We start from the raw sequence: 22,991 nt of genomic DNA on the forward strand, positions 1-22,991 counted from the left end.
CAAGCAGTGAATATGACCCCTTGAATGGCCTTTTTTTCCGACTCCAAACGCGTCCCATGATTATGGACCTCGACCAGATCTCTAAAAGAGAAGATGAAAAATCTGTTTACCCGACACCACAAGGTGATCTTCTCCCATAATTTTAATGAGAACGGACACGAAGTGAACAAATGGCTGACCGAGTCCGCACCGTCGTCGCAAAAACAACAACCGGGATTCTCCACTGAAACCCCCCTTCTGGAAAGAGCCTCCACCGTGGGGATCCTGTCTAATTCCGCCCGCCACACGAAGATGTTGCACTTTAACGGGACCCAAGAGCACCACTCCAGCACGAACCGATTACTAAAATCCTTAGACCCATCGATGAGTTTCTTGACTGCAGCCACTGAAAAACTTTCCGACCCAGCCCCCAACCAAGCCCACTTGTCCGGACCAGAAGAACAAGAAACCGACCCCAGCGCTGACGATAACTCGATCCATTCCTTTTTTTCCGACTCCGCATCCAGATTTTGGTACTACCATCAAGAACATACATCCTAAACGGGAACCAGTTCAAATGACATCGCAAAATTGCACGAAAATGTTAATAGATCGAGCAATAATGGTCTAATACCATAAAGAGAAAACAAAAAAATAGAAAGAGTACTTACCCACATAATGAATACAATAGAGTATTTTATTACAATTTATGAAATAGAGAGAGTATTTTATTTTCACATCAACTTACAATGATATTTCTTTTTGTTTCCCTCCACCAAGAGATATGTCTAGTGTCCTAAACCTGTCAAAAAAGTACAATAACATATATATTAGCATCGCTTATTCGCTAGTTTAGAATATTAGTAAGTTATGAACATAATAATTTGACGTCAATGGTCACAATAACATATTAATGACCTAAAAATGTCTTAAAACGTTTCAAGAGGCTTTTCGAATATATTCTAAAGCAATAATGTGAGATAGCCAATAAGTTTATCATTACCAAGACAAGTAAATGATTTTTTAATCTAAAGAAGAACAAAAAGTCTTTTCTTTTTTTTTTTTTGAATGAGAGGTATGGTAAGCACAACGGGTAAACTTATTTACCAAAATGACTTTTCTATCTAGATATATATGTAATTAGTCAAGATGAAAGGGTAATCAATAACGATAACCGTAGCCTCTACATCCCACAAATAGTCGATACATTATATTGATTATAAAATGCAAGTTCGAAATTTAATTCTTCATCAACGGATAAATTATATCTATCCTATCTAATAAAGTCCATACCTAAGGGACACATGGCATCCATCTAGGGGCTCTATTTTCTGTTTTCCCACCTAAACCACACTTCCCTTTGGTGCATGGGTTTGGAGGACACGTTTAGGGAAAATGGGTCACAAAAACGTCAAACTATACAAGGTATGATTTCATCTAATAATCCAATCTCTTTCTTTATTTTGTTTGATTTCATAACGATTTTCTTTTTGATTTGTATATCTCCTCTGCATTCAGACGTGTCATCCTTCTCTTATTCTTCAATCTTGTTTTCTCTAATCACAGGTATGATTACTTTTCAAGTTGGTATTAATTTCGATTTTGTGATATTAGTTTGTTCAATTTGATTATATTACCCTTGATTAATCTAGGGTTTTCGAAAATTGTAAGCATATTACTATTAATTTAGGGTTTTCAAGCCAGCAATTGGGAAAGGTGTAGTTGCAATCAGCTTCTTATTCAAAAACTTAGGGGTGAGCAAAAGGAAAAACCCGACCATTACTCGACCCGACCCGAGAACCGATCAAACATAAAATACATAACCGATTCACTACCCTAAATATAGGGTCGGTTCCAGTCCATAGGTCCAAGTCGGGCTTCACCATGAAAAAAAACCGAGAACCGACCCGACCCGACCCGATTTTATATGAAAAATTGAAACCGATCTAAATACCTAGGTACTTGGGTTCGGGTCGGGTTGAGTATATTTTCGGCTCGGTTCTCGGTTATTTTCGGTCCGGACCTAAACTTGTTCACCCCTACAAAAACTCAAAACTTTTTTATACTTTGTCCTATCATGAATCACTATTTATATTTTATTGTTTTGTACAAGAACTTAAAAGAGCTGGAAAATGATGAACGATAGGTGAAACCAAAAGTGAGTTATTTTTCCTACTCTCACGTAATTTTTATCACCTAGCATTTCTACAAGGTATAGATTAATTTAAATAGAAATTCATGTAATTTGCTTATTGAAGAGTTCTTAATTTCGAATTGAATTTTCTTATATTTCTCAATCAGCTATTAAAATCTTAGTTGACTTATTTTTAAGTCGTTCTTATGTCACGATTTAATTAATGCTTCTTAAATTCGAATTGAATTTCCTTATATTTCTCAATCGGAGTTTGTTATGTTGAGTTATTATTAAATATTTGAAATTTCATAATATGAAAATCATATTATATTATATTTTTTTAATTGACAATCCTTTCTCAATTCGTACGGTACCTAATACTTATTATTTTTAATTTATTACAGGTTTATTTTAAAATTTATTAAATTAAACTTTAATATAAATATATAATATATAATAGTACTTTCTTATTTTGTACAATTTTACAGGTACTACCATTTTATCTTGTTGCCATAATTATCAAAATTGTTTACCGGATAATTCGGTTACCTTTATTGTATCCGAGTTGCATCAATGGGAAGTCCGTAAAAGGAAAATTGGTTCAAATTTCTGTTGTTTTGCTGATGGTTGGTTTAAATTTATAGAAGATCTTCGCTTGAATGCTGGTGATATTCTCTTTTTTTCAAATGAAGGCTGTGACACATTTTAATTTTATAATCTTCAATAAATAAATATGGATGTCAGTCTCTGTTAAACAACTCACCTTTGATTCGGCAAGCATAAGAATATATTAGCAATGTCGAAGGTTATCTACAAATTAGTCACGATCCTAATTATCCTTTTTGCAATGATCGTAACTCATCAATTGGTAATACTATCCTATGTTTTCTTTTATTATTTTCTTTTAGTATTTGTTCTATGTAATAATATTTACAAAATTGTTGCGTTGTTATCATATGTAGATCCTTCCAAAATTAATTACTGGCTTAGGTAGTTTAGATGAGTTTTATGAAATGAAGACCAAAGTTCTTAATGGAAATACTTGGTTTATGAAGCTTCGTAGAGAGAAATTTGATGCTCAAACAAGGTTTGTCAATGTATTACTCATATCACTCACTGATTAATTTTATTTTAATTTTTACTACCATTTTTTAATTTGTTATCAATATATTTTCTTTCATATACGTTGTTTATAATAGGTTTAGTGTTATTGGATGGTATGATATAAATCAAGTCGAAGATATTTCGTTGGGGGATTGTTTTTTTTAATTGGTCAACAACCAATGCGGGGTTATTGGTTATGAAGCTCCAAAAAACAGAAGTATTAGATTAATAGGTTTTCTATTGATACTTCGAACTACAAAAACATAATTTCATCATTTATTTATGTTTTCATTTTATTTATATCAATAGTACGTTGGTTGTTTTATTTACCTTTTGAACCTGAGAGTTCCATAATAATTTCTTTCAGAGAATTTTGTTATGATCATCATAACCCTATAATGTTCTTTGTCAATACATTGAAAACATAATATTTTGTTCAAACCGCAAAGTTCGCGGGTATTAGCACTAGTTAGTTATAAAATGCAAGTTTAAAATTTAATTCTTCATCACTCTAACCTAAAGATCGATCGCCTCGTTTCCGTCACTGCAGTGGTTGTTTAACCTCCTAATAACCGACACCTTCATCTTATTTTTTCCATTATTAAATCGTATTTTTATTTTATTATTGTATTGAAATTGACCACTCCACCGTATCGCGGCGCGTTCCTCTAGTTTATGTAAATGTATCAACTTTAAGAAAACTCCAGGACCAAGTTGCACTAGAGTTGGTGGTCCAGTGGCAAGGTTTATTTAGAACACCAAAGATCTTGGATTAAAGCCTCACAAGGAGCAAAAATTAATCATTAAAAGAATAACAATAATAAACTACTTTTTATTTTTTTATATTCCAACGTCACCATCATAAGCAAAATATACATTCTTCTTTACAGAAAACCACGATTTCAAAACTCGCTTTGGACCCTAAAAATTGTAAGTCATTAGTGATGCAATTAAAAGTGAGAGTTAATTACATAGTTACTCCATGTGGTTTGCACAAAATAACATACTTAGGTACTAATAGTTTAAAATCACCTTCTAGAGTATTAACTTTTCATTTTGTAACATCTGAAAGTCATGATTTTTTAGGTTTTTAACTCTCATTATTTCAAACATCACAACTTTTAATTCTTCTTTATAAAAAAACACTATTTTAAAACTCGCTTTAGACCCTAAAAATTGTAAGTCATTATTGATGAACTAAAAGTAATGATGAACGGTCATGATTTTTTAAGTTTTTAACTTTCACCATTCCAAACATCACGCTTTTAATTCTTCTTTATGGAAAATCATGATTTTAAAACTCGTTTTGGACCCTAAAAGTTGTAAGTCATTACTGACGCAATTAAAAGTGATGACGAAAGGTCATGAATTTTTGGTTTTGATTTTTTAGGTTTTCAATTCACATCATTTCAAACATCACACTTTTAGCTATAAATTTCTCATTCACAATTTAAACATACACACGAAAGTCTTGTCTTGCAAATTAAACCAAAACTTAGGGTATCCGGGGCACCCTTCGGTGACCCCTTAGGGGACTCAACTCACCTATTAGGTGTGTGCTGCCAACAATTAGGTGAGTTAGAGAGAGAGGGTGAAATAGGTGGGGAGTTGCCGAAGAGAGGGGAGGAGAGAGGGAGGAGAGAGGGAGAGCTTGACCAATCAATGTTTTTCTTCTTTTTTTTTTTTTAAAAAAAAAACCAATTCACCTAAGAGGGGAGTGCCGCCATCAAAAAGGGGTATTAGGGGAGTGTTAGAGGGGAGTTGACGTGGCATTTTATGGTTGGTTATGTGTAAGAGGGGGGACTCACCTAAGAGGTGAGCACCCCTTACACCCTTATATATTATACTTGACATTTGATGGATTTAGGAATTTTTTCGATGAGTTTACGTTATTTCAGTAATCAGAATTTTCACAAGTAAATATTAGAATTTCCGATCGGGTAAAAAAATAACCTTGCTGTTATAATTTATTCAAATTCAATGACAAATGTTTTCCTATTTCCTTTAATGATATTTGCATATTACTAACTAGGTTAGAACCCCGTGTATTACACGGGTTGAATAAATGTAATTTTCTATATTAAATAATAAAAAATTATATCTTTATGAACCCGGTATATTGTACGGGTTAAATAAATATAATTTTATACATTCAAATAATAAAAAAATTTATATTTTTAAAAACCATGTTCTTTACACAGATTAAATAAATGTAATTTTGTATACTAAATACTAAAAACGTCGTATCTTTAAAAAACACTTGTATAATCGGGTTGAATAAATCTACCAAATAATAAAAAAATTACATTCTTAAAAACCCCGTATATTACACGTGTTAAATAGATCTAAAAAAAGTTATATCTTTAAAAACATGTGTATTACACAGATTAAATAAATGTAATTTTGTACATTAAATACTAAAAACGTCGTATCTTTAAAAAAACCCGTGTGTAGTCGGGTTGAAAAATCTACCAAATAATAATAATAAAATATCCTTAAAAACCTCGTGTATTACACGTGTTGAATAAATCTAATTTTACATAGCAAATGATAAAAAGTTATATCCTTAAAAACTTCGAGTATTACACGGGTTATATAAATGTAACTTTGTATAGTAAATAATAAAAAAGTTATATATTTAAAACCCTCGCGTTTTACACGAGTTGAATAAATATAATTTTGTATACCAAATAATAAAAAAAGTTATATTTTTAATAAATTTGGATAGCATTTAATATTAAATTATTATTTATATATTTAATATAAGATATGTATGAAAGAGAGGTATTTGTTTTAAATATACATTAAAATAACAATTAGATTTAAGGAAAATATTTTATTAAAATATGATAAGATTTAATATTAATTTATTATTTATTTAATTAATATAAGATAAGTATAGATTTGAGGATACCTTCAATGAATGACACGTGTCCAAAAGTTAGTTTCTTTTATTATATGTATAGACTAGGTTAGTTCCCCGTGTGTTACACGGGTTGAACAATTTAAACTATATAATAACAGGGTCGGCCAAAGCCCAAGTATTTTGAGGCTTGGGCCTCAAGCCACCAAATGTATAGGGTCTCAAGATTAAAAAATATATATATATACTATATGGGTATGAGCCTTGTTATTAAAAGGTTGTAGCCCAGTTGGCGCGCATGTCATCTGTGTACCTTAAGGGGGCGGGTTTGAATCTCCGTTAGGCCGATCGATCGTCGTTTATTCTTTTCGGATAAGAAAAAAAAATAGGCAAGAAGGGCCCCGATTTTGAAACTTGCTTTAGGCCTCTAAAATGGTTGAGCCGATCCTATATAATAAATATTTCTTGTAAATGCAAATCAAAGACGGACACACTTATATATATTTGATAAATAACGAAACTAATAATAATAGTAAAAAAATCTCATACATGTGTATACTCATTTAAGTAATTGATATACATTTGATGTTATCCTATATTTTTTGTATTCAATTAACATTTTTCTATTTAGTATTATTTACAATTATTAGAAGATATATATGAAAGAAAAGCGGGAAAACTTAAAAAATTGTGTCTTCAATAAATGACACGTGTTACTATATATAGAGTATATATGTTACTGAATTTTTGAAGAATAATTTTTAAGTTTGACATATATATTCAAGCTTATAAGTATATAATATAGTCATGAATTTTTAATAAATCCAAAAAAATTATGTGATTAATGGCAAAGTGTGTTTTAGCCAAATCCTAGAATTTAAAACATAAAAGACCAGGGCAAAAAAGCGTGAAACCCTTTATTTAATATTATTTACAATTATTAAAACATTTTTCTATTTAATATTATCTACAAACTAAAAGATAAATTGTTAGAAGATAAATATGAAAGAAAGACGGGAAAACCAAAAAATAGACGCCTCCAATGAATGACACGTGTCACACATTGGTTTACTTTATTATATGTATAGATTTGCAAATTTTCTATGCATAACGGTATATCATGCTTAGGGTGTTTTTCAAAAAGTAATAATTCTTTATTTTTAACCAAAAACTTTTCATCTTTTACAGTTTAACCTCACAAAATTTTATTGTTTATTTTTAACCCAAAACTTTTCATATTTTGCAATTTAACCTTACAACTTGTTGTACTTTCAACTTTGACATTTGATGGATTTAGGAATTTTTTCGATGAGTTTACGTTATTTCAGTAATCAGAATTTTCACAAGTAAATATTAGAATTTCCGATCGGGTAAAAAAATAACCTTGCTGTTATAATTTATTCAAATTCAATGACAAATGTTTTCCTATTTCCTTTAATGATATTTGCATATTACTAACTAGGTTAGAACCCCGTGTATTACACGGGTTGAATAAATGTAATTTTCTATATTAAATAATAAAAAATTATATCTTTATGAACCCGGTATATTGTACGGGTTAAATAAATATAATTTTATATATTCAAATAATAAAAAAAGTTATATTTTTAAAAACCATGTTCTTTACACAGATTAAATAAATGTAATTTTGTATACTAAATACTAAAAACGTCGTATCTTTAAAAAACACTTGTATAATCGGGTTGAATAAATCTACCAAATAATAAAAAAATTACATCCTTAAAAACCCCGTATATTACACGTGTTAAATAGATCTAAAAAAAGTTATATCTTTAAAAACATGTGTATTACACAGATTAAATAAATGTAATTTTGTACATTAAATACTAAAAACATCGTATCTTTAAAAAACCCGTGTGTAGTCGGGTTGAAAAATCTACCAAATAATAATAATAAAATATCCTTAAAACCTCGTGTATTACACGTGTTGAATAAATCTAATTTTACATAGCAAATGATAAAAAGTTATATCCTTAAAAACTTCGAGTATTACACGGGTTATATAAATGTAACTTTGTATAGTAAATAATAAAAAAGTTATATATTTAAAACCCTCGCGTTTTACACGAGTTGAATAAATATAATTTTGTATACCAAATAATAAAAAAAAGTTATATTTTTAATAAATTTGGATAGCATTTAATATTAAATTATTATTTATATATTTAATATAAGATATGTATGAAAGAGAGGTATTTGTTTTAAATATATATTAAAATAACAATTTAGATTTAAGGAAAATATTTTATTAAAATATGATAAGATTTAATATTAATTTATTATTTATTTAATTAATATAAGATAAGTATAGATTTGAGGATACCTTCAATGAATGACACGTGTCCAAAAGTTAGTTTCTTTTATTATATGTATAGATTTGCAAATTTTCTATGCATAACGGTATATCATGCTTAGGGTGTTTTTCAAAAAGTAATAATTCTTTATTTTTAACCAAAAACTTTTCATCTTTTACAGTTTAACCTCACAAAATTTTATTGTTTATTTTTAACCCAAAACTTTTCATATTTTGCAATTTAACCTTACAACTTGTTGTACTTTCAACTTTGATGTTTTACTTTCAACATTGATCCCGTATGTTTTTCATTCTTCGCAAATTTTCGTTCTAAATTTTTCAAGTTAACAATACAGAACGTGCGATTACGTTTCGGTTTAAGTTTTGTTCCAAAATTTGCGACTTAACATGGCGCAACGTCCGCTTGTGTTTCAACGTTTTTACATCTATTTTTTCTTGTTTTATAGGTTCGTCGAAACGCGCAGGTCCTAGATCGATTTAGTTATTTTTTTTCTATGTTTTACGTTTTAGTCTAATTTCTTTGCATTGACACATCACAACTTCAGTGTTGATGGTCGTTGACGGTGGTGTGACATGGTGCTATTTGTCATGATTTTACGCCCTCGTCACAATGCAAATGGATTAATTCTTGTTTTCTTTATTTTTGTAGTTTTTTTTTTGGTATAGATCTTGTGAGGGTTATCTTTGGTAATTTGCTATTCTCGAAGAGTCACGGGGATCAAGAAGGATTTTATTGAGGAATCAATCACCATATGTCAAGGGATTTATTGCGTGATGTATGTTTCTGATGTGTGACATTTTAGCACATTAAATTGTGTTTTCGCCCATGAATATCATTTGGAAACAAGTTACTTTGTCAAGTTTGTTTACGCAGGTTCTAGGTGAGTGAATATTGGATGCATTTTGGAGGGATATAGCACCAAGGAACGAGTCGGGCATGTACGAGACGAAATTTGGAAGCGAAACGGGAAATTCAGATGTCTTGGGCCAGATCGTATTTTTACGGCCTCCCCTGCATCACTCGCATATTTTGGGCCCGTAATTAGGCCCTAAATTGGTTCGTAAAATGTGGGCATGGCCGTATTTACGACCCCTGATGGTTTTTAGGTGCTTTTGTTCAGTTTTTGGTCGAATTGAAAGGTTTTTCTATGGGTTTTTTCGATCATTCTACACCATTGGAGGCTAGGAGACATCAAAGGACAAGGAATACTCATTAACAAAGTGTTGTAACATCAAGATTACTCTAATTGCTATAAAAAGCGCAACATTTCATCATCATGCATAATCATCTGTGGCTAAGACCCTTGTGTTCACAACCAAGGGCTAGGGTTTATATGCCACTTAGTTCAATTTGAGTTGTTTATCTACTTTGGACATGAATTCATGGTGTGTGTTAGAGATCTATGACATTTGCTAGGTTTTTACGTGTTATTTCATGTATTGATTATTCCTAAACATTGTTTTCTTGAATCACTTCATGTATTTTGAATTAACCGGTGTTTAATTGTTGAGTGTCAAGATATATGATTTAAGGTTATGTTTACATGTTTGTATCTGATGGTGATCATTTTTTGATAGTCTAATTACATCGGTGTTCAATCATTGTAAGCTTAGGTACAAAATTATAGCTCTTTCAATTCTCAATTAACATATGATTTCAAAAGGTTTTGTCTATATAATCTTCCAAACCCGATTTACAAACTCAGATTACTAATTGTACTATCAAACTTGATGCTTGGTTGTGCTCATTATTTACTTTATTAAATTTACAACTATAGTTCAATATAAATTTCTCAAATCAAAACATAATTCCAATTTCAAGTTTCTATTATGTTTTTCAACCGATTAAGGTCTTACACCAACCACTAGCTTTTCGTAGTTCGACACCCTACTTGGCACTACTAATCTAGAGTATTTAGGAACTTTAATATCTTTATCTTTGATTGGTACTTCGACGCTGATCAAATTTTTGCACCGTTGTCGGGGAGCATGTGTGCTTGGTGTTTGTTTTTAGTTGATTGCTTTCCCATTTTTGTTAAATATTGGTAAAAATCCAAAAATATCATAAGTCTTGTATCTTTTTTACTCTTTGTTACATGTGGTTTTGTGATTGTGCAGGTGATTTGTTACACGTATACCAGACATTCTAGAAGATCATCACCGTTAACAGTCGATCTAGAGATAGAAAGACTGGTAAGATAAAACCGAGTTGTTCATCGCATAAACTTGATTCCAGTTTCAATTTCACAATACATTTCTGATTCGAAAGTGTCCTCATCATGACATCCCTAAATGGGATTTGGTCAAAACAATTTATGATGGTTTAGTTAGTAAGGATCGAAAAGTTGTCTTTTCATGTAGTGGTGGAACCTTTTTAACTCATGATGAGAATTATGAGTGGAAGTTTTTTGAAACTTTGAGTAGAGGTTTAAAAACAAAAGCTTCGGTTGATCGGATGGTTAAACCACATCAAATCAAATTTGTGAATGACCGACCTAGTAACGAAAGGTTTGATGCATTGGAAAGGAAAACTGATATGATTTGCCAAAAGATGGGAGGGGATGTGTCTCTTGTTTTGCAGGTACAAGCGTTATGTGAAATATGTGGAGATATGGGACACATTGCTTTTATTTGTGCTATGAATTTGGAAGGAGTAAAGAAGTTAATCAAGTATATGGGGAAAGAAAGAATTATGATATGAATCCTAACACGTATCATCCTATATTATGAAATCATCCAGATTTTCGATATGGCTACCCAACGAGCCAAATGAATCCTGATTTTCAAGGCTCAAGTCAACAAAGTGGACAACAACAATTTTAGCCTCGCCAATAAAACTTTCAAGGTAACTATCAAAAATTGCAATTCAATCAAGGTGGGTACCAATAAGGAATATCTCAACAAGGGTACTTAAGAAATTTCCAAGAAGGTTAAAGTTAACATCAAGGCCAAGCAAGTTAGGAAATTCATATAATGAGGAAGGTTCAATTAAGTTGGATGAAATTTTAGGAGTCTTAAAAGGAGTGGTACATAAAAAAAGAAGTTCAAGGTAAGACTATGGGATCTCTAACAAAACAAGTTGATCAACTAGCGGAAGAAGTGGTTATAAGACAATCGGGTAAACTTCCAAGTGACACAACTATTAACCCACAACATCAAGGATCATCCTCAAAGAACACCAAAAATGTCCACATCAATGAGGTACATGTCCTTAGAAATAGCAAGACTTATGATAAAAATTGAAATTCCATCACAATTTGTTGAAGGTGTGGTGGAGGATGCTAGTGGTGAATCTGATAATGACCATGAAACAAAAAACCGTGTTACTAAAATACAACCTCATCAAACTTTTATAAATTCAACAAATCAAGAGGTTGTTGGTAACGAGTCTACTAAAGTGAAGGGTAAGGGTGTAGAGACAAATACTACCCCATATCCTTCCGCTTTAGTAAATCTAGTAAAACCATCACTTTATGGGAAAAGGGACCAGAATCTGGGGAAATGTGGGATGTATTTAACAAGTCAAAATTAACTTACCATTAATTGATGCAATTCTTCAAATCCCTTCTTATGCAAAATTTCTGAAAGATTTGTGTACTAAAAAAACAACAACATTAATTACCTAAGCAACTCGATTTGACAACTAATGTAAGTGCAGTGTTGACAAGTTCCCTCCCACAAAAACTTAAAGATCCCAAGGGCACCCCTCATTTCCATCCAAATGAGTGATGTTTGTATTGAACGGGCACTGTTGGATTTGAGAGCAAGTGTTAGTATCCTACGGGGGAGTTTATATGATCAAAATGACTTTGGTCCACTTAAGCAAACTGACATTACTATTATAACGGCCAATATGTCACCTAAACTCCCTAGGGGTATGCTTCATGATTTGACTATGAAAATTCAAGACTTTTATTACCCTATTGATTTCTTACTGCTAAATTCAACATCAAAACAAGTAGAGAAACAAGCTAATGTGATTTTGGGAGGACATTTTTAGTTACAACACGTGTTGTAATTGATTGTGTTGAGGGAACTGTGGGGATGAACTTTGGTGACCGTGAGTTACGGTTAAATATGTTTACAAATGTTACTGACCCTCTTGTTAGTGATGACTGTCTTTTAGGTAACTGTAGGATCGATTTCGACCTGAATGAGTCGTTCGGAAGAGCTCTCGTACGTTTCAGAGGCGGAAACTAAGAAACGAACTTGAAAACAGCTTGAAATACACTTTAATCCTCTTGTACATTCAAATAACAGTGTTTACAATGGAGGAAATACCGGCAGCACTTCGGTATCACTTTGCCTGTTCGTTACAAATGACATCGTTTGACACCTATATATAGTACAAGACCCTTCCGCTTGAAACCTTTCAAACGGTCACCTTTCAAACTAAAGGGTTTCAAACGGTCACTACTCAAACTGACAACAATTTCAAACGGCCAACTTACAATTTACATATTTCATGACTAATTCTAATTGGACCATTCATCATTTGTCTTATATGTGATGATGCAGTGATGATGTCACTATAGTGATGTCATCATCAAAGATGATGACATAATCTTTGTTCCAAACCGCAACGAACCCGAGACTCGACATAAGACGAAGACGACAGATGACTGTCGGTTAAATATGTTTACAAATGTTACTGACCCTCTTATGACTGTCTTTTAGGTAACATTACTAACAAGTGTAACATCTGCAAAAAAACAGATCTTGGAAACCCGACTTGGATTGTAAACCAGAGCCCTTTGGAATTTAATAAAATATGGGAATATTTATAATTTTTATTATTTTTATAGTTTAATTATTTAATTTTTATTAGGAATGCGTTTGATTAAAAGATGGATTTAAAAATTTAATTTTATAACATAATATCGTTAGTACAATTAAGTGTTATAAAGGGATCCATTAATTAAGTTAAATATAATAGTTCGTGTCGTTAAAAAATTCAAAGGACTAAATGTGTTAACTTGAAAACTCATCAAGGGACTAAATGTGTTAACTTAAAAACTCATAAATAAAAGGAAACCAAAAACAGGGTCGCGAGGCACAAGACGGGACTCGAACCTGGTCTTCACCCGAGCCAAACCCTATGCACGCCACATACCACCACTCGACCGTCAGCGCTTTTGTGTGATTATCCCCTGCGTTTTTATTTATAACCACTACTTGGATTCGGGCTGGAATCCCTTCTCATTTGCAAACAACCCTAGAAAACGTAACCTTGTTCACCAAGATTTGATTTGTTTTGTTTTAGCATCCTATATTGCTATGATGCATCCTAACACCAATATATGATAATAACATGTCTAGATACACCTTTAAACTTCCTAATTGTTGTAAAGATTATCAAATCTCCATTAAAATTGTAAAATATCAAACTTATATCATCAAATTCATCCATTATAACAACCCTAACCTACGCCAAACAATTTCTCCATCTCTAAGACACAAACTCTATCCTCCAATTTGTGCAAACAACCTTTACAACTGGCGAATTTAATCAAGAACGATTCTAAGGCTTGTAACTTCAAGTTCTCATATCTCCCTCAATTCTCAGTCAATCAAGGTAATTCGTGAGCCTATTTTGCATAATTTTTCAAGATATACAAAAGCCATCTATCAATTTCTGTGATAAAAGGCATCCAAGATCCAATTTTATTTTTGATGTTCTTAGTTTAAAATAGATTTGGTGTTTTTGATTTTGAATTAAGTTTTGATGAAATTGAATATAGAATACTGATTAGAATCATGTTAGCATAGTTGGTTTAATTTTTGAGAATTTTTTGTCATGTTATGATTTATGGTATACTTTAATCACGGTATTTTGTCGGGAAAACTCCTAACCTTCCAAGTGATGTAGACCCCCGATCTCATCCAGATCTTTTGGGGTCTAGGAAACCATGGTGAAACAAGACATACCTTGAGAATAATGAAATTAATTAATTTATTCTGGCCATCAAAAATTAATAAATATATTTTAGTTTTCATAAAAATCCCCAAATCATAGGTTGTAGTTTTGTTATATGTTATTGTGGATTTTAGTTTTTTTTTGTTATATTTTTAGGGTAGTTTCGTTTCTCGGAGTTTTCTCATTCTTCATACGCTATCTCAAGTAATCAAATACGGAACCCGTGAGAAGATCTTATCTAATTCTCCTTTTTACATTTTAATGTTTTGGGTGTATTATGTGTCATTTATTACATTAATTCATTAACTTCAAATATTTTATTTTTCACATACATGCAAAGTTCAAATATTTTGTTTATTGTTTGCATTGCTAACCATTATGACTAATCAGTATCGCTATTCATTATTCACATGCTATTCATTATTCACATGGATCTATCGGCTGACTAGGTTTTCCACGACCATGGGTTGTAGCCTAGTATCGCCACCATGTTTAGATTCGCTCGTCGATGGGCTTGAGTCTCGCATTTACCGCTTTTTAATGTTTATCACATTTATCATATTTACTGCAGTTTCACATCATCATTTTGGTTGTTTGGTTGTGTTTGATCTAGTTATGGGTATTATTTATTTTTATCATTTAATTACCATTTAAACGCATGTTAAGTTTTTTAAACAAACAAATGAAAAACAATTTTATTTAAACAATAGATTTACTGACCAACTTATGTTGACCCAAAAAATATTTTTACACATGATACACGTGAACAGGTTTAAAGAGTTGATGATGACACGTAGGGTGATGCCTTAGAGAATAAACTGGATTATTTTATGTCATGTTTTGCTTTGATGGATTATTTGAATTGTTATTTGTTCTGTGACATTTGTTCAATTTAGTTAGTTGTCATGAGCTATGAGCAATCAATCATGTCATGGTCACCTAATCTATTGTGGGTCGGGGTGTGACAACAGGTGTGCACCTCTTTCAAACGAAAACCACACCAAAGAGGAATGTTTAATGATCGACAGGTCAATGAATCAAAATGCGGATGTGAAGAAAAGGAAGATATGGTGAAGGAGGTGGCAACATAAAAAGGAAAGCCACCACGAAAGAAAAAAGTGGACGATCAACCTGATTATATTAATTTAAGGGTTAAAGCAGCGATGTGCGATCCATGCTGGAATGAGATAAAGGCCCATATATAACTAACCATAAAACATGTATATGGGCCTACTTCATCATTTAAAATCACAAACTTTTTGTTACAAAACACGTTATATCATGGTTATACATAATGATGCACATGTGCATTTTTAATATCGGTAATGTAAAAAGTAGTGTATTGCGGATAGTAATGTAAATGAAAGTGCATTTGTCTACTACTGGTAATATATTAAGGAATTTGTCCAAGAAATGATACATATGCACATGTGCATCCATAATTGTTACACGAAAAAAAAGTTTTTTTTTTTGTAACGAAATATAGGGATGTTAAAAAATATATATATATTAAAAAATTGTGTGTTTTTTAGATTTTTTTAGGTACTTATTGTGTTCACATTGGTTCTCGCGGTTCTCGCAATAAAGGTGGTTCTCGCATGAACACGGGTCAGGATTTAGAGAGAACGGTGAAAAGTGTGAGAGCGGTGAGAACGATTTTGGTGGTGACATGTGGCATTGATGTTAAATTACACTAAGGGGTAATATTGTCAAAAAAAATCACTCACATGAATTGGGTGTTCAAATAAAATGCCATAAAAATACCAAATTCAGAAAAACGCCATGAAAATACCCAATTAAAACGCCATAACACACTCAAAAGCTATTTTTTTGAGCTATAATTTACAACAGCTCAAAAAAACCATTTTTTTAACGCCATAAAACACTCAAAAGCTATTTTTTTGAGCTATAATTTACATCAGCTCAATATAGCTCAAAAAAATGTGCATGTAAGTTTATTTGTGCTGATTTTTGGGCGGTTTATGTGTCTAACCGCCTAAATTAATATTTTTTGAGCTCAAAAAAATTATAATTTGTACTAGTGTAAAAACGCCATAAAACACCCAGTTCAGAAAAACGCCATGAAAAAACTCAGTTCAGAAAAACGCCATGAAAATACCTAGTTAAAACGCCATAAAAACACCTAGTTCAGAAAAACGCCAGGAAAAAACCTAGTCTAAAACGCCATAAAACACCCAGTTCAGAAAAACGCCATAAAACCCAGTTAATGTTTTTTCGAAAAGTATATCAATAGTATACTCGTTGGAAAGATAAAAAACGCTGAGTTTTATGGTGTAATTTTTTTCGAAAAATAATCACGTATAAAAAAGTTATTGTCGTTTAAATATGATGGGGGAAAATGGTATGTGATTAGCATGTGCACCTTTGTTTGGATCTTCCTATTTTACCCCTCCTGGTTGTTCCAAGGCCCCTATTGTTTACAAAAATGTCACCGCATCAATCTCAGCCACAAACCACTAAGATCTTGTGGCTGAGAATCGTTCTCACCGATCTCACACTTTGAGGCGTTCTCTCCTGATCCTGTTCCGCATGAACCCTACCCTATATATATATAGGGTCGGGATTTAGAGAAAACGGTAGAAAGTGTGAGAACGGTGAGAACGCTTAACGATTGTCCGATCAAAACAATCTATGGACTAGATTGGCGTGGTGGCGTTTTCATAAATAACATCAATTTTATTACGTGGATGCGCTTCATTAAGGGTAAAAGGGTCTTTTGACTACTCCACACAAAACGCCATCTCATGAAAATAAAACGCCAAAAACAAAAATCACAGACCATTCTAAGTAAAACGCCATTAAATATAAAACGCCAAAATTAATTATAGTAAAATCCCGCCTAAAAAAACCGCCAAAAAATTCTATATATACAACATCTCAGACCTTCAATTAAAAACACACACAAAAACCTAAACGCCATATTTGATATAACCCATTCGCCTTAGAAACGCCAAAAAAACCCAAACATCAAATATCTTCTACCCCAAAACGTTTTTTTGAAATTAAGTTTGGCTGTCAGTAAGATTTCGCTCAATGAAATAGACAAAATCCTTAAGTGAGGATATTGTCCATTTCATTGAGTAAAATCATATTGACTTATCCTAAACTTCCCTCCAATTTATAACACCAAAACATACAAAAACATTATTGAGGTTTGTTGTCAATAAAGTTTAACTGTATGGGGTGGACAACATTATCAGTTATCTTTATTAACCGAGGATTAACAATGTTGTCCATCTCATATAGCAAAACATTATTGATTTTAGCATGATCAAAATTTGAGGTTTAAGGTGATCTTATTTCGTGGCGTTCTTTTTATCGGTAAAACGCCAAAAAAGTTAAAAATAAAACATCGTTGATTGTAAAAATTCAAGATTGTTGGTTGAAGGGTCTAAACTCAATAACATTTTGCTGCATGAGATGGACAAATCTTCAAGAAAAAGATGCTGATGTCAGACTGTGTGCTTCCAAACAGCAACACAAAAAACTACTTGAAAACCAAAAATAACAAAATGAAACATACGAAAGTCGAACCAGCCAGTTAACATGATTCAAAAAAGAAGAAAAAAACTGGTGACAGAGAAGATTTGGAAGATCAATTGTTTATATATATATTTTTTTTATTTTCCTTTTCAGTTAATTGCTATATAATAAAAACGCCATATATAATAAAAACGCCAAAACATCCAAAATGCTTGTTTAAACGATATCATCCAGTTAAACGCCACCAAAGAACTCCCAAACTATAATAAAATTACTTTGAAAAATTATTATAAAAAACCCAAAAAAAATAATAAAAAGCAAACTTGAAAATGTAACTAGAAACAGTAAATACAAATCAGTAATACTGAAGAATCAAAAACGCCAAACTTGAAAGATGGGACGTGTTACAGACTTCAGAGATAAAGCTTATCAAAAACAATAATTAAAAAACAGTAACTGAAAAGACGAATACTTCATTGTAATAATGCACCGCCTAATTTAGGCGCCAAAAAGACATCCTATAAAATGATACGTCTCAGCAACTTCCATTTGATCAAACCAAAAAAACAAACGCTAATACTACTAAATACCACCCACTGTAAAACGCCAAAAAATAAACTGGATGAATTGTTATCAGAGGGGAGTAACTTAGAAAGATTTTGCTGCATGAGATGGACAAAATTTCAAGAAAAAGATACTGATGCCAGTCGTATGGCATTTTGTATTTTTTGTTCTTGAAAAAGGTTTAGATGAGGAGAAAAGATCAATGACACTGAAGAGTGGGTTGACTATAAAGATGAAGATCCAGATAAAGAAAAAGCTAAAAACCCACTCACACGCCATAGATCTATGTCCCCAAACATCCACAAAAAAAGCCAGTTCAATAGACGAGCATGCAAAAAAAATCAAACCGATGGGTTTGTTAAGTTTTACATAAAACGTCATATATTTGGTGACAGTTCTTGTGCTATTAAAGAAAAGAGAGACTGATGAAAGTGAAGATTGGGAAAAGAGATCCGATTAGGATTTTTAATTTATTTCATTCCCTTGTATTTTTTTTCCTATGGTTGAAATATAATTTAACAATAGTAAAACGCCAAGATACCACAAACACCAAAATGTTTATAAAAAATAATAGAACAATAGGCCATCTTGTTTAAAACCCCTTGGAAAACCCCATTCAAATAGATTTCCTGCCCCCTGTGTTCCAATGGCATACGATGTGAATAAACGAAAACGCCAAAATGTTGATACAATGAAACCATTAAAACGCCATTAATTATTGAATTTGTTAACGCCAAAAATCTTAAAAACCAAAAATTAAAACAACATTGGGAAAAGCGGAATCGGAAAAGCAGAAGATGAAAGGACAAAAAAGCCCCTCCGCCCTTTTCTAAGCGGCGTGGCACGTATTGGGCCAGGATGCGTTCTCACCGTTCTCACACTTTTAAGCGTTTTCTCCCGATCTCGTTTATATATATATATATATATATATATATATATATATATATATATATATATATATATATATATATATATATATATATATATATATAGTGGAGAGTTCAAATGAGAAGAACTTTTTTGTAAGAATAAAAAGAACAAGTTTTAAACCAATAGAAATGCTCCATTTACTTCATTTAATATGTGTATTTAATGTTATTAAAAAGGGCATATGGGTAAATTTATAATTGTATTTAATTAACTAACTAATTAAACTTTAACTTACTTTTAATTACACTCTTTTCAAGATAAAATATTTTATGGTGAAGGACAATTTTCAATATGTGTAGGATAAATTTCAGTATGCGTAGGATAAATTTTGAAATGTGTATAATAAATTTAGATATGCGTAGGGTAAATTCCGGTAAGTGTAACATATATGTAGGATAATTTTTTAAATGTGTAGGATATATTTTTTTTTGGTTTATTAATGAGAGATAACATAATTAATGGGAGGAGTTATAAACTATTTAATATTTTACCATTATACCCTTTCTTCTTTTTATTCTCACATTAAAATTTTTCTTAAATGAACCTTCCCCTATATATATATATATATAATAGTAGGTTAGAATCACATGTATTTCACAGGTTGAACAAATAAGATTTTATATACTTAATAATAAAAAAAGTTGTCTTTAAAAACTCGTGTATTGCACAGACTAAATAAAATATAACGTAATCCTATGACACGTACAATCATCATCAAGAATGGGGATATGTACTTAAAACAAATAAACTTTGATCTAACAGTTGTATATTTATTAAATTAATGTTAACGAACATATATAATTATGAACTTAGTGATATTTTTTGATACTTAAATAAAAGCTTTTAAGTAATAAAAATAAGTTTATTTGGAAATTCATAAGTAATTTTATATTAATTTATTTGGTTAATAATATAATAACTATTAATAACTAAAGAATAAGTATTTATAATAAAATATGATAGAGTGGTGGGAAAACAAAAAATACGTTAGTCCCATGTGTTGACATGGATCCCGTATGGTTTTCTTTTATTACACAGGTAGATAGCTAATAGTTATAACTAATATAATATATCAAATAAAAGGTATATCATATTCATTAATAGCTCTAAAAGAAATTTGTAATATATTTTAAATTTAAATAATTGAAAAGAATGTGAATTATACATAGTAGAATTTAATTATAATTCATTTGTTACGAGTTTATAACCTACAATGTATTTTTAAAAACATTTATAATCTTATTATCATTATTTTTATTTTTTAGTGTTATTGTTTTACAACCATATATAAAATAATAGGATTATAGCAGACTCAAAAGATGAGTAAACTCTTAAGAAAATATATTTGAATAGCTCAAAATGTCACTTTTCTTGTTTGATACTTTATGTTATAAGATTTTCACTGGTAATGATTACATACAAATTTACTGTTTACATTATTTTTGATATTCAACTATGTAATACACGAGTTTGTAAGCTAATTCTAAAAATATAATATAACATGTTATAAAATTCCACATATAGCACTGCAACGCATTTTTTTTATTTACGTTTTGATATAGTTAGTTTTATTTAAAATCGAACATGTCAAATATAAATGATTTCTTCTTTACCGTGATGAACCTAACCGATATTGTCCAAACAACATAGGTCTAGTATTCGTTTACATAGTTTTCTTGACTTTTCGGTATAAACTTCGTTAAAACGAGGTTATATTTGCAGTAGAGCTTCTTTTGTATTCTTAGCTATTTCGAGTGTTAGTACAATAACAAACCGAACCAACACCATTCGAACAACAAGCATTGCTACCTATACCGATATTCATTTTTTTTTCTTTTTATCGATGTAAAACACTAGTCGATTGCGATACTGGGTGCCAGTATGATACCGGAACTTTAACAAACCGGATGGAGACCCGCCGAAAGCCCTCCACGTGGCACGAGGAATCCCACTAGTTTATGAACATAAGCAAAAAGAGGGAAAGATACAAGTACCTCCGAAGACGGACAGCAGTGTGGCGGAGGTTTTCACTTACGCCAAGTTGATCCAGAGCTCGCCACCCGTTCGGCTGGATTCCTATTGCTGCTCCGGTTACGTTCCTCAGACTTTCAGATCTCTCCATTACTACACTTTTTATTCCCTTCCTGTGAAGAGCAAGGGCTGTTGCTAACCCACAAATACCCGCCCCGATAATCACTACTTCATCATCATCCATTGCTCGACTTATATTAGAGAGGGGGAGAGACTCGATGAGCGGGTCCGAGTGGATGTATGTTTGGCTATGCATGTATTTATATATATAAGGAAGGTGGCTGCATTAAAAACGGATGGGTACATAACAAGGTCCAGCTTGATAAACGCAAGCTAAAATACACATAAAACCATTATTAGTAGATAGATATAACTTTAGTTAGGCATAAATTATTTTCTTGATGTCGCATGGGATTAATTATTTTCGAGTATTGTATGGGTTGAATATGTAATTTTATATACCCAAATAATAAAAAAAATATTTAAACACACTTTGTATTACACGGGTTGAATAAATGTAATTTTATATACAAAGTAGTAAAAAAGTTATATCTTTAAAACACTTTGTGTATGTTATGGGTTGAATATTTCTAATTTTATATACAAAATAATAAAAAAGATATATATTTAAAAACCTTGTGTATTACATGTGTTGAATAAATACAATTTTGTATGATAAATAATAAAAAAGTTATATCTTTAGAAAATCATGTATATTACACGAGTTGAATAAATCTAATTTTATATAACAAATTATAAAAAAAAAAGTTATATCCTTAAAAATACTAACGGATATACTCCATACGTGATGAATAAGGTGACTGCGGAGATGATTCTTGAAAAGAAGATACGTTATTCAAGAAGCATATCAACACTTATTTGAGTAAAGTGATAAAATGTTGGTATTAGCTCTGACAATTTGATTTATAAATTATAAGAAATTGATATAATAATTTCTTTAATAATATATCAATATAAATTTTGGTTTTCGTGATAAATAATTTATTTTATATCAAATATCTTAAATTAACAATTTAAAATTAAGAATGGTATTTTAGATAAAATAGAAGGGTTCTATTCAAAATTTAAAGTGGAATAAATTTTAATATTAATTTATTATTTATTTATTTAATATAAGATGACTAGAAAAGAATCGCGAAAAAAACAAAAAGTAGATGACTTCAATGGATGACACATGCATACATTGATTTTTTATTATAGTATAGAAGATTCTTAATTAACTATATATTAAAGAGAAAGGTCGGTGGGACCTTTCTCTTTAAACCTTCACCTTTTAATAAATATACATACTAACCCTTAACCTTTAACTACTTTTCTTTTTTAACCTTCAATATATATGACAACCTTTATAATAGAGTAATTTATATGAAACCTAATAATAATCATCAATATTCTCATAATGATTTATATGAAACATAATAATAATCATTTACAATTTTACATTCTCATAATCTTTTGTTTAGAAAAACAAAACAACATTAATCAAAATACTTTACAACCACTACGAAACTAGAGCAATTCTTACATTTTTGTCATAAATCTTAACAAATATATTTGAAGTAAATTGAGCAGTTCTTACATATCTTTTTATTTATTTCTAACCAAGTTA

General features: G+C 31.0%; 1 protein-coding gene across 1 annotated transcript; it reads right to left on the bottom strand.

Annotated features, from left to right (window-relative positions):
• Positions 1-638: 638 nt before the first annotated feature.
• LOC118481919 (monooxygenase 1-like) lies at positions 639-21,598 on the bottom strand. Its single transcript, XM_035977248.1, has 2 exons — positions 21,325-21,598; positions 639-781 (listed from the first exon to the last, which is right to left on the bottom strand). The coding sequence occupies exons 1-2, from the start codon at positions 21,543-21,545 to the stop codon at positions 724-726; spliced, it is 279 nt and encodes a 92-aa protein (XP_035833141.1). The 5' UTR covers positions 21,546-21,598; the 3' UTR covers positions 639-723.
• Positions 21,599-22,991: the final 1,393 nt, after the last annotated feature.

Source organism: Helianthus annuus, chromosome 9 (assembly GCF_002127325.2).
Source record: "Helianthus annuus cultivar XRQ/B chromosome 9, HanXRQr2.0-SUNRISE, whole genome shotgun sequence".
Taxonomy (NCBI): Eukaryota; Viridiplantae; Streptophyta; class Magnoliopsida; order Asterales; family Asteraceae; genus Helianthus; species Helianthus annuus.

Bases quoted from the DNA above. Each gene is read 5' to 3' on its own strand.
- LOC118481919 (XM_035977248.1), bottom strand. From the start codon at position 21,545: ATGGATGATGATGAAGTAGTGATTATCGGGGCGGGTATTTGTGGGTTA. The intron at 782-21,324 runs GTACTTGTATCT...CTTTTTTGACAG, and splicing joins ACTGCTGTCCGTCTTCGGAG to GTTTAGGACACTAGACATAT.